The sequence below is a fragment of the Prenolepis imparis genome, unplaced genomic scaffold, assembly GCF_030444845.1.
Source record: "Prenolepis imparis isolate NDT839.2.m4 unplaced genomic scaffold, iyPreImpa1.0 SCAF_5, whole genome shotgun sequence".
In the NCBI taxonomy this organism is placed as follows: Eukaryota; Metazoa; Arthropoda; class Insecta; order Hymenoptera; family Formicidae; genus Prenolepis; species Prenolepis imparis.
In genome coordinates, this window is record NW_028141163.1 from 4,592,073 (window position 1) to 4,610,556 (window position 18,484).

General features: G+C 36.7%; 1 protein-coding gene across 10 annotated transcripts in view; it reads left to right on the plus strand.

The window, feature by feature from the left end:
• LOC145935846 (rap guanine nucleotide exchange factor 2) overlaps positions 1-18,484 on the plus strand; it is an 81,825-nt gene that overhangs the window by 40,594 nt on the left and 22,747 nt on the right. For 7 of the 10 annotated variants that reach the window (XM_083037502.1, XM_083037504.1, XM_083037508.1 and 4 more), the window contains exons 2-3: positions 2,140-2,659; positions 6,269-6,344. In XM_083037502.1, coding sequence (XP_082893628.1) covers positions 2,358-2,659; positions 6,269-6,344 — 378 coding nt within the window. In that variant the 5' untranslated portion in view covers positions 2,140-2,357. Of the gene's footprint in view, positions 1-2,052; positions 2,660-6,268; positions 6,345-16,602; positions 17,475-18,484 lie in introns of those variants that run through there. The other 3 variants (XM_083037503.1, XM_083037510.1, XM_083037506.1) reach the window with 3 other exon arrangements.

Here is an 18,484-nt window from a genome sequence, read left to right on the forward strand (position 1 = left end):
TTGTATAATACAGCTGGATAAAGTCTCTTTTCCGTACGGGATTTTATGTGAAACGTTCCAAGTAGCCAGAATAAAACCGGATATTTTTCTTATTTTTATTTCCTGTCGGGACCCTAGAAAACGAACGACCCGAAGCGCATTGTCTCTGTGAGCTATTAAGACAATACGCGGTCTCGTATACGCTCGCACAGAGCGCAACGTTTCACAGAGAGAACTTTATTAGCATTCGTAAAACAATCTTAAAAATAAGGATTGCGACTTTAAAAAACCGACTATTTTAATGGATAATTTAACTTTAATGCGATTCTCATTCACCGATTGAAAATAGATAGCTTGTAATTAAATATCTCTTATGTTTGGAATCGTTTGTATATCTGGTTTGGTTCAGTTAAATCAATATCGCGCAACGTGATCGGACTGATCGTGGTTGGCCGAAAATAGCGCGTGATTGTATCCCGGATAATTATATTTCCTCGCACACACACACACACATATATACATACATACATACATACACTGACACACCTTTCTCTCGGTGAAAAGAGAAAACGAGCCGTTTCTCGAGCGCGTGCTCAAGAGCCTCTGCAAGGGCTGTGCCCGGATAGGCCCTAAGACCTCTATCCCTATCTCTCCTCCGTGGATTCTCAAATTTATTCCTTCGCCGGGACTCTCCTCGTACAGCCGATTTGCACGCGTAAGGTGATTTTCTGTTACGGAGATTTTCTCACGGATACGAAACGTCGGCAAATCTTCGCGTGATCACGCGAAAAAGAGAATTCCACTACACTAAGGCGGCGCAAAAATGCCGCCGCATTTCGTTGCATATCGTTCGAGCTTCTTTATTGGGAGGAAGAAGAGTCGATCGGTCGGTTTTTTATTGACGAATCGTGACAAATCGTCGTTGGGGTGCGGCCCTCGCTAGATTGTCGGATGAATAATGATGCCTTGAGTGGTGCGCGCGCATTGAGTTGTAGGAAAACAGGCTAAAAAGCGTGAACCGCAAGAGAGGGTAGTAAAAACGCAAGAGCGAAAGAATTGAGCGACCTTATGTACATTCATTCTCCGGTCTACATTATTATTCGTAAACCAAGAGGAAAATATTTTATCTACGTAAAAATAATAAATTGTTCCTTCTTTGAATACATAACGAAAAACAGTATATTTTTTATCGTTGCCTTCTTTATTATAAATTATTTTTTAAACTCTAAAATATATTTAATAAATTAATTATTTTTTTACGTTGTGTAATGATACACATATATATACAAGAGAAACTTGTATGGGTAAAAAAGTGACATATGTTGAATAAATATTGTAATAACTAATCTAATTTCTATCTGAACTAAAATTAATAATTATAATTAGAGGAAGGAATACGTTATTTTTATAATGTTCTGATATAATAATAATTATAACAATAAAAGCTTTTGACTTCCTCGAAAAATTTGAGGAAAAAAAGACTCAGTTATTTATCGTATTGCTTATCATATATTATTTAAGATATGGTAGCCAGCGGATCATGATGTCTGCTTGATACTCTATCCTTTATTGTGCGATCGCCGATTTGTAAAGCTCTTCTCTCTGTTATCGCGGTTCCAAGCAAACGTACTATCTTGATAAAGTGTCGCCTGAAAGAAACGAGAGACGACATCGCTACGTCATTAGTCTCCATTAGACGTGCTCGTTCAAGACGAGATCCCATAGGTCGGGTAATAAAAATATGCGAGCCACGAAAGGGCTACTAAGAATCACTTGACTTCACTCGACCCGTCGACCCTGTCGCCAACTTGGCGCAGAGTCCAAATATCACGTGCTTATCATGGGAAAAAAATATTGTGCAGTATTTCTTTTTCATTATTATATGCTACTTAGGAGAATTGTCTGTTCTTTATGAATTTTTTTATTGTGCTCCTTTTTTTCTGCAACTTTTTAAATGGAGAATTCTTACAATACGAAAAAATAACACACGCTATTATAGGCAAAGTCTTATTATAATAATAAATTTCTTGAAGACGCAATAGTTTCGATTCTCGATGCAACTCGCTAAATTAATTTTATTCAAATCGATGTGGCTGGTGCTCGCTGATCTCTCAGAGAATCTGAATCCAAACCTAAAGAGAGAACATCGATTTACTTTAGAATTCCGTTTATGGAACCGCCAAGCCGGAATAATTCGTTTCGAGGATAGAAATATCTTCGATTCTCGCCGCGTGCTCGAAGTTGCGTGGCTGAAGAACAGAAGACGGGGCAAGGAACCTCGAAGATGTAGCGGGCAAACGCGTACGATTACGACGCAAACGATGGATGACGTACCCGGTGCGTCCTGGTGGCGAAAGGATCACTGAGTGTGAGAGAGGATGCACAAGCATACCAACCAGCTTCGCGGTCCAGGTGGCCATAATGGCGGCTATCACGGTGCTAACAGGGGCCCCGTGAGGAGATGGAACAGCTTTCACGGTGGCGGTGGCGGCGGCGGTGGTAGTGGTGGTACGGGTAATTTCAACGATGGCGTTGGGAACGGCGGCACGAAAGCCTGTCAGGAGCCCTTCAGGGCCGTGCCGAAGGCTGTACAAGCCCTCAGGAGCGAGTCGGTCGACAGGACTCATCGAGCTCAGCCGCCGCCGCCGCCCGCGTTTCCCAGGAGGAGATTTTCCGTGTGGTGAGTCCTCGTCCAAGGTTTATCTTCTGAGAACATTTCGATTGTGTCGATCCCTTATTATTTTCATTATCACAATTATGATGTGTGGCGGAAGAGAATAGGTGTGTTGTATATGTATTTTATTATCTCTCGAATTGCGAAATAGAAAATTTGGAAAAAAATACATATTAGAAGTTTTATATATTGTATATCTCTCTTAAAATAATTATATATTGAAATAATAAAATGGATTCTCTCTTCATTAGTAGTACCATATATTTCTAAATATTAACATATAATCTATAATCTGTATATACATATGAAAGTTTTTATTAGTATTATAAACTTGTTGGCTATTTTATTTTACAAGTTATAATGCAAATCCCCCGTCACTTTATTATCATAATTAGATGCGTGCGAATTATCTACATTTTACATAAGTAGTATGTCTGAATCATCTGTTGTTTTCAATCCTGTAAGTTGATAAGTAAGTAACTCAAACCACAATTTCGATTTATTCTTGTAAAGATAACTCTCTTTTATAGGAAGAGACATCAAATTTAAATTAGTTTTTTTAAAACTATGAAATTAAGAATAAAATCTAATAGCAGTTTTTAACATTAATTAAATTTTATTAAGGGCAAAAATATTTTTTTTTTAGTCGGATAGAGAAACATAGAAAGTGTCTTACTAAGAATGAAAGTGTATATATTCCACACGGATATATTTTTCCTCGTTATATCTAATCAACCTTAAGCTAATGATACTACACTTTTTCTGCAATTAAAATTAGCAATTTACTTTGTAACATCTTTTTATTGCGATTATTTCACACAAGATGTATTATTTCTAATCGCACTTTTTGCGCTTTAAATTTTTTTTTTTTTTTTATTTATAAGTCTTACAATTAAATACACTCTGCTATATAAGTACAAAGAGATTTAATTCACACTTGCGGCGGAAGTCGTCGGCGGACAATTTTGCGCTCTCGACCGCGTAAAAGGGGAGTCTAATAGCGTGGTGAATAAGATTAAAAAGAAAGGATAATAGAAAGGATAATAGCTCTAACGATGTCATAGAAATATTTCATTACGTTGAGTGGATCCACGTGGCTTTTGTACGTGTGTATAGTGTCGTGAAATGGCACGAATAATTTCGCGAATGTCAAGTGGCGGAAAGAGAGGGCGAAGGGAAAGACGCTTAGGCATGCGAAATTGTCAACAATGAGACAGCTGACTACGCCAGTAGTTTCTGTTAAAGCCGAAGTGAATTATAACAAACGTTTCCCATATATTTCGGAAAATGGGAAAAAGATACCGGAAGTTTGCACTGGAATTCGAAACGCCATTGTACAATAAAGCGGATGCGATATTCTCCATGCTTTGATTGCCGTTGTGAATATTTAACGCAAAATATAATATAGTATGACAAATCGCTTGCAAGTCCATTAGAAATATCCATACCAGAGTTTTTATTTAAAAATTTCGTTTTTTAATTTTAAGTATTTTATATTAAGATATCAAAAATCTTTTTCATAATTGTAGTGTTATATGAGTTTTTTATGTTGTTATATTTTTTAAATTGTATTATTTTATGGAGATCTGTATTTCTCTACATAATATTCTCGTGTATATAAATATTTAATAAATTAAGCTTATAGAAGTAATTCTTTTAGAAATTTTTTTTTCAAAAATTTTTTTATATTTCATCCAGTTTAATGAGCTGAATATTAACATAATGATGAATATTAAAATATCAGTTTTGAGTACATTAAAAACTAAATTTAATTTATGAATCTATATAAAAAATTAGTCAATAGAATATTAATAATATTCTATCTTCATAAAATTAGAATATTTTAAAGCTAATTACAAAATAATTTATTTTCAAGTTCTTATTTTTAGTTTACTTATTCTAAAATTTAATTTTATGCCCAGTTGCCGAGTAATTTCTTAAAGCCCCTTCATTGAATTAATCGAATCAAATATCGCTCAACTATTATTAAAATTAATCCGTCAAGTAATTTCGGCGAAATCGATTGTTCTTTTCTGTTTGCTCTAAGGAAAGAGGGGAATGTCGACGCGTGCTGAAAATGGGTGGCCTAGATGGCTTAGTAACGAAATAATTAAAATCTTGAGGAAGTGAAACGTGCAACGCGACATTATTTAACAGTATGGTTGAGAAATGGAGAAGCATCATCCATGTCGAATTCAATTTTCTGCGGTGCACACATACACACACATACACACAATACACATAAGATGAGCAATGCGTTACGCGTGCGTTACGCATCGCGGCTCCGCTTGTGTGTACAAGTCGAGGGAGGAGCGGGATAACACGCAGGTCAACAGCCTTCGACAACCTTACGGCCTTCTGCAACCTCTCTTTTCTTCCTTCTCTCTATCCATCATCTCGCTTTTCCGATTCTCGGTTGGCATTCGATTCGCGGTCGTCACCGTTAAATTGAAGACTTTCCGCAATGAAAAATACGTATACGGATGTAAAACAGTAAAATGTTCAAAAAACGAAAAAGATATTCTCTTACTATGTAAAATTGTTAACTTTTTAATTATTATTCAATTTTATTATAGTTTTTATATTGTAAAAATTAATATTGAATAGAAAATTTTTATTTTATATTTATTGTATGCTTGTGTGTTTCCTATATTTTAGATAAAAAAATATAGCTTTTAGTTTAACAACAATTTCAAATAATAATTGATAATTTATTTCATTAGATAGTTTATTTTTTATTTTACTATAATATATAAGGATATTCAACTGTAGTATATGAGAAAACGGGGAAGAAGATTTAATGTCACCCTATCTTCTATCAGGAAAAGCGACTTCGACTGGACAATTACATTTCGGCTATCTCCCCCAATGAAGTATAACCGTAGGAGATTTTCGCCGAAAATTGGCTGAACCGTTGTGCTTTTATGGTTAATTTGAGAAGTGCTCTTTTCGACGATGGGGAACCATCTGTCGATGGCGTATAACACCCAATATTGGTCGTAGAAGTTAATGCCAGAGTGTAGCGTGATATCACGGAATAGGTATTTGAGCGAACGTGCGAACACACTTGTATTGTATCGTTCGATTCGAAACGACGTGAAATCGAGGGGTTCATATATGGTGAATCACGTCTCGGAAGCTCCCTTTTCATCTTCTTGCGAAATGTGATATTTAAAAGAAGCCAAAAAAGATTATTGAGATTATTGACAAACTGTGGGCAAACGTGTCTCGGTTTCGTCTTATGTTAGGATCTTTTTTGAAAGCGAATTTGTCACGTTTAGCTTGTATTCTATTGCGTGAAACAGGCATACGCTTTTACAGAGATTTATTTAATAATTCTAAGATAAAAACAATTAATATTCAATATCTGTTAATATATATATTTATATACATATATTTAATATATATATTTAATATATATATTTAATATAATATATTAACAGATATTAAATATTAATTGTTTTTATCTTAGAATTTATTAAATAACATATGCCTCTTTCACACGATAGAATATAGTTGAACGTGACACATTAAAAAAAAAACCTATGTAGAAGATGTGTAACATTTTTATATGATATCCGACCAAATTTTTAACTTGAGAATATTTTGTTGCAGCTTCGGGAAGCGGACGGGCGGCAGTGCCAGGCGACCCAACGAATGTTTCGTCCTCGAGCCCTCCGAGATGATTGTCGTGAGTAATTTCTTTGCTCTATTAAAATAACGTAGCGAGAGGAAATTGCGTGGAAGGATTTGCGTTTAATTTGTTTTCGAAGAAGAAAAACCGCAGAAATGCTTTATTCGTTCAATTTGATGAAAGAGCGAGTTGCCCGCGCGCGCTAGACAGTTTTAATCAAAACCTGGAAGAACAAGTATAATTTTTTTTTAGCCGCGGAATGCGAAATTGTATTACGGCCGAGCATTTATTCCGAGATATTTCCCGAGCATTACGAGCTTGTGTGTTACGAACTGTATACGGTATAAGCGGCGATATCGCGCGGCGAAAAGACAATGCGCTCCGGACGTTCGCGAAACGTGCAACGTGGTAGACAGTTAATCAATAGTTTCTCTCTCTCTCTTACTCTCTCAGTATTATATTATGCCGAGGTTGAGTTTTGGATCCTCCATCACGCTCTCGTTTTATCTCGTGCATTTTCATGCGGCGATGCGGCGTTCGTTTCTCTATGTGCGTGAAATTAGGGCAAAACTTTTAAGTAGACATGCGGGACTAACGATTCGCGCGGAATCTCTCTCGACGAAGATTACCGCCATCGATCGCAAATGATACGAATATTCGAGCACTTTTAATCGTCTACGGAGTTTTTGTAATAACGGAGAACAGTGATTTTGTCCTCGCTCATTTTTTTATTTAAAGAGATATATTATTTATTGGTTTTATAGATATATATTTCTTAAGACTTCTTGAGATGATCTATAATTCGCGATGAAAATTTAAAACGTAAATATCCATGTGTATTTTAATATGTAATATATATTTTAATTTATATGTATTTTACATATCCAAATGTTTTCTGTATACTATTACATGACATAAAAATTATAAATAAGATTCTATCTTGAATTTGTCGCAAATTGCAGATCATTTGAAGAAGCCTTTCAAGACAGATTATACTTTAAACTTTGTGAATGAATAATAGGATAAGTAAAAAATAATTTATCACATTTTTCCTGTAAAGGAAAAAGGGAGAAAATACGCGATAGCGGGGAATATTCCTCTTCAGATTCCACTCCATTTATGCATTTTTATTAAATTATCTTGAAATGTGAAACGGCCATCATTTTCACATAAGCTAAGCTTAATTACATTCGTAGTTGCAACATTAATTGCAGAATCGCACGGAATTATTCTGATATTGCAAGTGAACTTTATTCGAGCGTATCAAGTTGAAAATGCTGGTTTCTCTAATTACACAATGTGGACAAAATTAAGTTTCTGATTCGAGCTGCCATCTGCAATGGCATTCTAAACTGCTTTACCGATGCCGAGAAATAACGTCTACACACTACTTGCTGATTGTTGATTAACTTGCTTTCACATATTTGTATGTGTGAGCTCATATTTTTTATTAAATAATAATTCAGAAAAAATATTCCAAATTCTGCGCGTTTTGTAATTATATTTTTGGGGCTTTCATTAATTTTCTTTTTTACTTACGAGTTTAATGTTTACAAAGCATATTTATAATTTTGTTATAACAAATATAAAAAAAAACTTATTAAAATAAAAAATAATTTTTACAATTTTTTTTGCTTTAAAGGCACGTTTTTAGGCTTTGATTTTTAATAGCGATCTCACATATACATATATGTGAATGTTTTGATTTATTTGGAGAATTTTCAAGAAATATTCACGCTATGTTAAATATATTATTCGATTTCGTTGTGACATAGAAAGGCGCAGATGTGACAGTATATTGGATTTGAGGCTTTAGTTTTACGTTCACTATCAGATTCAATTTTCGATGACGCACACATATACTCGGCTTACACACCACAACAATCGGATATAATCCCAGCTTTGTATTTAAGCGATGCACCCTGCACCCAATTTTGCCAGGACATCAGTTACATCACTCGCAATAATCGTGCGCGTTGTTTTTTACTGCATTGAACTTTGAAATTTCGCAGCGCTGAACTTACGTGCATTTCTGCGAATTATGTGTATTATTTCGAAACAATAATTATAAAATTAACTTATTGTCCGGCCTCTTCGCGAGTCGTAACACTTTATTTCATTGATAAAATAAATGTTTTCCCATATATAATTGGGGGATAATAAAATTCGCTGTGGAATTTAAACAACAGGTCAGTCTATTTTTTGTCATTGTTTTTATAATACGTCCGAATTAATAAAAAGCTTACAAGAATAATTTATTCGAATCATTCTTCTGAAAATATAAGCTATAGGAATAACCTTTGATCTGATTTGTTAAATTTTTTTCCGCACGTTGACGGGACGTGAAATATGAACGAGGATTCTTTTATGGCGAAGATATTTATCGGTTTTGACGAATTTTGATTGCGTGTTTGCCGGTGATTTGAGATTTTCTTCCACGCAATGTCAGGAAAAAAAATATTGACACCACCGTGGTACACGCGAGTTCACGTGCGTCCTCGAGTGACTCTGTGACCTGATAACGCGAATTGGACGTCTGACCTTTAACCTTCATCTCGTAGCACCGTGGCACTTTATCCCTGTCGCTTTGCGCCATTCGAGAGCTCATTGCGTAGGGCTTCGTCGCTTCGGATGATGATTTATCATTGTCACGGCCTCTGCAAATACTCTACTCTCTAATGCTAAAATACTGTATACACCTACCTAACATTCCGCAATGTCCCCATATATAATGTCACATTTCTAACAAATTTGAATTTTTCCTTGGCGAAAATGTAGAGACGACTATTAATAAAATTTGTGTAAAAGCATTCTCGTTATAATGCTTGAAAATAAAATCTTCCGACGACTGTTTCGTATTATTATTTTGTTCGAGTCGCTTTTATTTTTCTCTTTTTTCAATCAATGCCTATTTTTGTAATGAATGAACAAGGAAACAATTAGTTTTGCGGTCAAGGAAACGATATACTTGTGGGACGTGTTGCTCCGGACATAAACCGAGTGTCACGTCGTGCAGGATGCGGGCTTTAATTGCGTAACCGAGCACGTTTTATCCTTCGATGCGTCGTCGGCGCGTGCAGTTTTCGAGAAACTTTATGTGTCGGTGACGAAACATTGTCGAGCGTCTCGGAGATACGTCGGCGCTCGATGTGCTGCATTTATAAAACATAAATCTTCTTTGTTTCTCGTAGAATTCGATCGTCGATCGCGCCGCGATTCATTAGCATCGCGTACGTATAGCATAATAGAAACCTTGTCGACAAATTATAAATATCAAGCTAATGTGACTAGCATAGTTAATTATTATTATTATTTAATTTTATCCAGTCAACAATTCATATTTCGATAAATGGTAAATTTTGCATTTTCATCGTCAAAAAAATTCGCATATTTGTAAAATATAAAACAGAGTCTTCATTTGTCTTTATCAAATATATATAAAAATGACGATGCTAGCAGTTTCACAAACTGCAGGATTCTTATTATAGAATATCGATAATTAAAACGAATAATCCGTTGACCGAGAGATATTTTCGGTGATTTTCCGCTGCTCCGCCATTTTCTCACCGGAGAAATAAATTGTCGTTTACGTTTTGGGGGAGGGTATTGAAACTTTCGGTGTAACGATGTCGCCTTTCATGCGCGAACAGAAAGTTACCCCTCAAAGGAAAACTTCCTATTTATCCGGAAAAGTACGCACGCGGTATCGGCGGGGACCAATTTCCCAGTAGGAAAACCGATAACCGGAGGCGGATCGATCATTATACGACCGCCTCGACACAACGAACAAATATAGGAAACTTAACTTCGGAGACCAACAAGCAGCTCCGCAATATCGCCGCATCGCGAAATGATCCTGCAGACATTGCTTCGTTTCCGAGATCGCGTATCCTTTCCTTCCTCTTCAGCTATTTTCCGTGTAAATCGTCACAGACGATAGCAATCTTCGATTGAAACGATAAAGGATCCTGCGTAAAAAATTTGCAAAAAAAGTGTACCGATAGTGACAAGAGACGCGGGGGAGGAGGAAGGATATACAGAAAAAATAATAACGTTGCTACAATTTCCGTGCCGATTCGTTCCGCACGCTTCGTCTACCCAATTATGCAATTATATAAATTGCGATCTGTGTCTCCCACGATTATTTCTCGTCGTCGACCCAGATGCAGGCGAGTCTATCGAGATCACTAAACGTAAATCGCGCTACACTTCTGAGCAATCGCGATCGATCGATATCCGATATCCGATTTCGTTCGCGAGACTCAAATGTGCATTTATATGCATGTATATGCACGTATGTTTTTTTTTCTTTTTTGAATTTTACGACGGGTTTTCGCCGTATTCCAAGTACGACCGCGGAAATGTTCAGCGTAAATATATACGCGAATTTACGTAAGAATCGCGGCGGACGATGCCACATCCGTTATGCGTAAGCGTCTCTCGGATAAGGATTCATTACGCAGGGGATGCGTGCAGGAAGTTTGAGTAAAATCGGAGCCGTGACTCGTCATGGTATTACTCAGATTTCAGTTTTTATCTCCAGGCTCCTTTTTTTAACGCCATTGTCCGAGCAGAGGGTCTTTCTGCGTGTAATCCGTATTCACAATGCACATTTCAAATGTAGCTAGCTAATCCTCATGCTGGATGAAATTTGCATATTATATAAATAGAGCTTGTACAAATAGAGACGACTCAACTTTGTTATACGTCAGGATAAATCTTTTAAAATTTTTAATGGACTTATGCGAGATTTTTATGACTTTCTGTAGCGTTCTATCTTTTTTTCTTTTTTCATCGTGATAATCAAATTTTAAATGATGTATTTTTTTTATATAAGACGCGAAATTCAAAATCTGAGAATTTTGACGATGCGATCGATTGGATATACTCTGACATACTTTACTGCACTTGGTTTGCTGAACTTTGGCCGTGCCTTCTTGCCCTTTGACATACTTCGCCAACAGCATTCAACAGCAGAGATTCCGATATTACAGTGAAGATTATTCTAACTGTTATTTCGAGATATGCTGGCTTATTGCAGCACAAATTGAAATAATTTGATTACGGCGCATGCTGGTATGTCTTCTCTCTTCTGACATTCTATTACATACTATAACAAAAAGTTATATTACTCTAATTGTTAGTTTAGTATGTATCTTTTATTAATATAATATCACATGTCAGTTATATCTATTATTATTTTTTTTTTTATATACTTTGTATAGCGAAATTTTTATCGTATAATTTCTTTTCGATTTATTTAATAATTGAACACTTAAGTCAATACGTGCGAGTGTAATATCGAAACTTTGTTGTTAAAATTCTTAGCTCATAGAGTGATGGTTTTTTCATAAATTATAGTAGCCTTATAAACTCGATTATAAGGTATAATTTAAACTAAAAGGGAGAGAGCGCCGAGTTCTTTCTTCATAGTTTATATCTCGTAAAGTTGTGGAGGCGCGACAGAAAATGTCAAGTAGGGTGACAAAGCGGCGCCTGTAAACGCCTGTAACCTATTTTGAATAGCCAAGCTCGGTTGACATAATGATCCGAAGACGACACAAAGGGAGCTTATTAGCCGTATCGTAAGTATACGGTGGTGCTTGGTTCGTTATAGTTAACAATTCCTGGAATCGTGTGACATACCCCCGTATGGCAAATGGAACGGGATTTCTGGGATGGGCAAATATTCGAAAACCTTGCGCCAGTTTCGCCAGAACGGAAAAACGGAGAAAGCGAAAGAGAAAGAGAGAGAAAGAGAAAACGACCAGATTTGCTCCGAAAATAAATCCTTGTACCCAGACAACGTGTCCTCCGTTTATGCGAGGTCGCCGTGAGAGCGTTTCTTCTTTTTTTCGTCTGTAAATTCCGCTGAATGTCGACGCGATTTGAGTCCGCGTATTTGGAAAGACATGCATTTTTGCAGAATTTTTAAAACCGTATGATACATTATATATTTCTATATTACATATTTAATATATTTGATGTAAATTTTGAGTTTATATTCGAACTTAAAATTTCAATATTCTTCTTAATTAGTCTCTTATAGAATACATAAATATTACATACGTAAAAGTGTCTTAACATTTTTTTGAAAAATATAAAAAGAATTAAAAAATTTACTACTCACACACATAATTCTTTTATGTATTCTTTGAGCTTCTACTATTATCCGATTTTATTTTATAATATAGAAAATTTATTTCAAGAAAAATTAATTTACGCACATGTTGAGTATCTTGTTATTGGCTAATGATTATTAACCAGAACAGTCGGAACTGTTAGCCTTGAACCTATCCACGGGGGTCTGTCTGTGCTGTCCTTGTATGCTATCGTATTGGCCTGGCTCCTTTTAAACGCACGTTCCAAGTCGACATACTTCCGGGCAGAAAGCATGCGTGGGCATGTGCTATCTCTTTTCATTGTTGGAATGCATCTTTAATTTCCTTAGTTTAATTCACGAACGTCGTGGAAAATTATTTCCCGTTATCTTGCGCTTTCCAACTTTATTGTATACGATACAATGAATGCTCGGTCGCGAGTGCGTGTGGCTCGCAAATGTCACTCACAGATATTCAATGAACTAATTTCGCGGAAATTGGTTGAAATACGCTTTCGAATGTCCTACGAAATCGCACGAATAGGGACGTAATTGCTCTTTCGAAATTAAAAAAAAAAAAGAAATATTTTTCTCCACGCTGTTTCTTTCTTCTTCGGTAATAATACAGTGTACAGTATATTTTTAAAACTCGAGATGAAACGATACGTATTTATCTTGCTTGCATACAGTATGCTGTGTATGTTCATATATGCGCGTATATATTCATCTGTGAACGTTGGTAATATACGAGATCTTAGCGATGAAAGCAAACCGTTGTCGATGGAGACGTGTGACGTAGTCGTTCGACCTAGATCTTTTTCTCGAGCACCGCTAGATATGCACCTGCAGCTGCAACCTGTCCTGTCTATCCATCTACCTACCTACCTACCTATCTCCGCTCTAAGGCGTTCTATTGAGCGCGATACGATTACGGGTCTAGGTTCTCTCTCTCTTGTACTCAACTTTATTGGAAGCTGTTCGTACATTTTGCTTGTGATTATCGCAATTATCCTACGTAATTTTATGACGCGAGTGGGTGTGAAGGTGCGATATGTGATACGGTTGTTCGAGTTGGTGGCTGATGTGCGTCGACTGTATCGATTCCTCGAATACGAGCGAGTGCGTAAAAGTTATACGATAGACTCTTCATTCATGGTTCACGTTCAGAGACACGCGAATATAGAACCGTACTCGAACGAAGAGTCTCGTGCTGGTAATTTCGATAACTATTTACAAGCTCTCGTGAGGACGCTTTTTTAATTGTCGCGATAAGAACGCGATAACAATGGCAATGTATATATTTAGGAACCGTGTTTAAACGGTATAAAGATATATTGCTTAACATCGGGAAGTGGTGTAAAAAGAAAAACATTGTTATTCGCAGCTTATCTTAATATGCACAAATCATAATTTTCCAATACGCGTATCTCTTTCCGACAATAACATTAACCCTTCTACTTCCGCGATATGAGAAGCGTTATATATGTTTTACTTTTTACAGTGAATTTTATTTCGAACATATCTGTAAAAAGAATTTTTTTCAATTAAAATTAAATTAATCTGCATTATGCTCGCGCACAAGAGCAAAAATAAAACTCACGCGAGTAGAGCTTAATGTGATTTTAATTCACGACGGTCAAAAATGTCGTTGGATGGAAGCGAATATGTTAAACCTCGGACAATATGTCGTAGCTCGGGAGAAATTACGACGAATGAACAGACGTTGGCAAATTAATGATACGACCGGTGTCCATTTTAAGCGGAGTACATAAATTGATGCCACGGGCGATCTCCCCTCGGGCGGTTGACACCAACACACACGTTTCCCGCATGAAGTTGCATGGATAGAACTGTCTCTCCCGTAGCCGGCGATTGCGGGGATGATTAAGTGTTCACGCACGCGACAAAAAATGAACATCCGCGAAGAAGATAGCGCGCGTCGCGCTTATCGTCCCGGACGACGAATACGAATAAACTCCAGTCGCTTTCCGCGTCTCGTTCCGCGTGGTCGACGAGATGCAATGTCGCGGAATTAAGGTTGTCGCCCGGTGTTTTGGGAAACGCGGTGATGATTAATCGAACGAGAGAGTGCGAGACATTTTATGAAAATTGATTGCGAATCGAAGAGATAGACGCCCCATCTTTAGATTTCACGCGGATGAAAAGTGGGATGAAAAGAGACCTTTCTTTGCTTGTGAAAGGTTGAACTGGCAAACTGTCCTGCGGTAGGTCCGCGGACTCTTTGGCACGGACCATAAACGATTTTTCGAGGAGTCCTATAAGAGACTTTTGAAGTCACCCTATCGACTATTTAGCAATTCCTGGTAGTGCGACAATTTCGTTTCGTTTCGATAGACACACACGTGTACATCTTCTTGGAACGCGAGAATGTAATAAAAGCGGGACAGTTGGCGCGGATAATGATGAATTTTTTTCAAGACGCAATGATTGATTGTCCAGCAATTTAATCACAAGTTCAAATTGCGATCGATTAATTGATCGCGATTGCCTTGCGGAAACGTCTGCGCGTTATCTTCCCGTGTTGTTTGCTTATCTCAGATGGCAGTGATTATTTATCGAACACATGTTTGTCCGATTTTTGCACGTTTCTCTGCGGTGCGCGAATTTCTTCTGGAAAATATTTTCCAATCTCCCTCGCCATTCGTAGAGGATATCGCACAGGTGCAAATCGTGTATTACGGCAATTTCTTTCTTTTGCGGGAAGAAAGATTTCCGTCGCTTTTTTCGCCATTCTTCCGGCTTTAAATCGCGCATTTCGGCAATTTCCTCTCATCCGTTGCGAAGAAGAAAGATATATTTTCCGCTTCGTTTCTCTCTCCGTCTCTTTCCGTTTGTTTGCGCCGCGCGCAAATTTCTTCCTCGCATTCGGTCGGAATGCAAGCGATGCTGCTATTTTCGTCCATCCTGCTCCATAGGCCAACCGGCAGTGTTCTTTATTATACTCTTTAGATTCTGCTGGCGTTTTTTTCCGCTGGATCTTTCTCGCATCGCCCGGTTTTTAGGACCTATACGTGTGACGCCAATGGTGTCGGGGGCGCAGGAAGGAACCGAAAATAAAGTAGACAGGCGCCGAGAGTCGCGGGCTCTCTCCGTATGAATACCGGCCTCGGTTGCTCGTTCGCGGAGGTCCCGGAGAGAAATTTTTAGCTCGGTACACATCCGTGTGTAGCCGCCTGTAATGTAGACTTCTCGTACTACACAACTCGGGGAGACAGTTTATGTATATGCTGGTGTTCGTTACACACACACGCACTTTTTCTCAGTCCGTGTGTATGCAGCACTGTAATTTATATATCGTATCCGACGTTCAGCTTCACATTTTTATAGCGTACGTACGCGATATCGTTAAATTACGGTTTCAAGTTTCAATATTTGCAGATATTTGCAAATATACACACATATCTCAAATGTAACTTTTTAATAATATTCCTGAAACGAGAGAGATTTTTAGTGTGTGGTGTACAAATATGTATTCAACCATTCCGTGATCGAAAAGCTTGTACAACTTAATTGAAAAAGTTTATATGTGATTTATAATATCTGCTTAAAAATTTAAGACTTCAAAAAAAAAAGAAGTATTTTGTAGAAGTAAACTATTTAATGCTAATGCATTTCACGAACATTTTATTGGCTGTTAGCTCGAGTTAGTGAGTTTGACTAACTTGTTTGAAAGGCCTAAAATCAGTCATAGTATCTTTCGAGGTCCCCCGTTGTTTTACAAGTGGCTTGTTTCAGATTCTAGAACGTGAGTTTTTTAAACTTCTTAGAACAGTGTTATTTTTTACATTGACACGTGTGTACGATATTTGATCTCTTTAACAAAATTAATATCGAAATATTTGTTTTTAATTTATTACGAAAGAGTAATAGTATATATCGCAAAGAGAAATATTTGTTTTAATTAAATATAATATGTCTAAAGAATAAAAAATAATAAATGTCATTATTTATTAATTTAGCTAAAGATTTCCTTTTAAAAAATAACAAAATATTTTCTATAAAGAATCCTTTATTACCTTTTATTTTGTATAAATCATATTGTATTTATATTAAATGCAATTATACCTACATATATATCAAGTATCGTACTTTTTATTATTTTTCGTATTGGTAATATCGGTTTCAACTTATATTGAGCTGGTTTATAACTTAATTATTTCGAATGAAATTTTTATTTATTAATTTTACATTAGCTTCTTCAATTTCTCGCGTCGATAGGACAAGCAAACGTCACATATGATAAGTCTTTCTACGTTCCTGAGTACGTGTAGTCACGTGACCGCAAAGACCGTGATCCGCGGTCTTTGGCCCTCTTCAAGAATCGTGAACGATTCAGTTCTCCGCGAGACACGACGTATGTAAGAGCGTATGTATATACGTGTGTCGAATCATAACCGCGCGTTTCAAGCAAGATAGTTCTACATTATTAACGATTTCACGGAAGCCATCTCCATCGATGTCCCTCGACCTCGAGATTGCATGGTTTGCAAGGTCTCCTCCGCTCGACAGAGAATCGCCGCGTGATTAAACGAACGCATTAAACTAGTTACGAGTGCACCATCACGCCTCTCATAAATTTCCAGCCGTGTTCATTCGAGATATATCGTTTGATGTTTACAGCACAGTGCTTGGTTTTTATGCGGTTCGAAGTCTACAAAGTGTCTGATCAGTGAATAACGTGAGAACGTGTCGATGTATTGTTGGAAACTTGTATACATATAATAACATTGTGCGAGAGAGAGAGAGAGAGAGAGAGAGAGAGAGAGAGAGAGAGAGAGAGAGGTTGAATACCTCTGCATGATTGACTGACCCGTTGACAGAGTGAAAGATGACGTTTTTTTCTCGATCAATTTGTCTAATGAGATGGCAGTGAAGAAAGCGCGAGGAAGTAATTTGGTGTCGGCGTTTTGTAATTTCGATTAAATTGAATCCGATAATTAATCGCGATGTTGAAGTATACAAGCAGGACTGGGCGATCTCGGGTCGTCGTGAGAAAACGGAAAGGACGATCGTTGTCTAGAAGCTGGCCTGGTACACCCAGAACACTATCGATCGTGTCATCCGAGGTAAAGAAGTGATAGAATAAGATAGATGTAATAGATTTTCTCCGATGTAACGGAGATTATATCTATCAATCTAGTAAATTGAGCAATTCCCGTGAAAGTTTATTTTTATAACACGTTAATGTTTGCTTTAAAGTTTGAGAAGAAAAGTATCCGCACAAACATTGTATGAGGACTGATAAAAAAATACGTTTCTTAGGTCTTTTGATAAAAAATATTGAAAAATTAATAAATGATAAAAACAGGAATATATATTATCTTACATATAATTTATATTGATACTTGATATTATACTACATTCATTTTTTAGATATAAATTATACATATATGTCAAATATCCGATGCAGCATGTATAAGATATATTTCAAAAATGTGTAAAATAAAATTCGATTAGATAGTTTCATTTAAGACATTCTTTATTAATGATTTTAATGGCAGCTGGTTTTTATATCTTTCTTTATTGTTGTGTTACGAAAATAATTTAATAATCATTAAGTTTGATATCAATTTTGATTAAATATCTCTTGATAGCGCGACTATGTCTTATTTCAAATGATAACATTGTGAAAGCAATAGATACGAGCGATCGTGATGTACGAACGAGGTCATTAATGCTTGATCGAGATCGATGTAAAGAACGAAGAGGTAAATCACGTTTATATCTCGCGATCGTTTCATCTCGTCCGATGCATAACGCGTGTGTGTACACGTGTGTGGACGCCTGTCACCCACGCACGGGTCGAAAGTCCCACGCAGAGATTGAGCGCACAATGTAGGAGAATGACGAACGGCATGAATGAGAGCGTATAATTGACAGAGTATGTATTATTTTTCTGTCTGACTGTAGTTAACCGTTTGTGAAGAATTGACGAACATTGGAGGTAACCAACACAAACGATATAATAATTTTGCATTTTAGAATATTGTTTCGTGTATACTCGCGTTGTTTTGTTTAAATAATTATCGAAAGTAAAATTATACCTATTATTTATCATACTAATAAGTTTTACAAA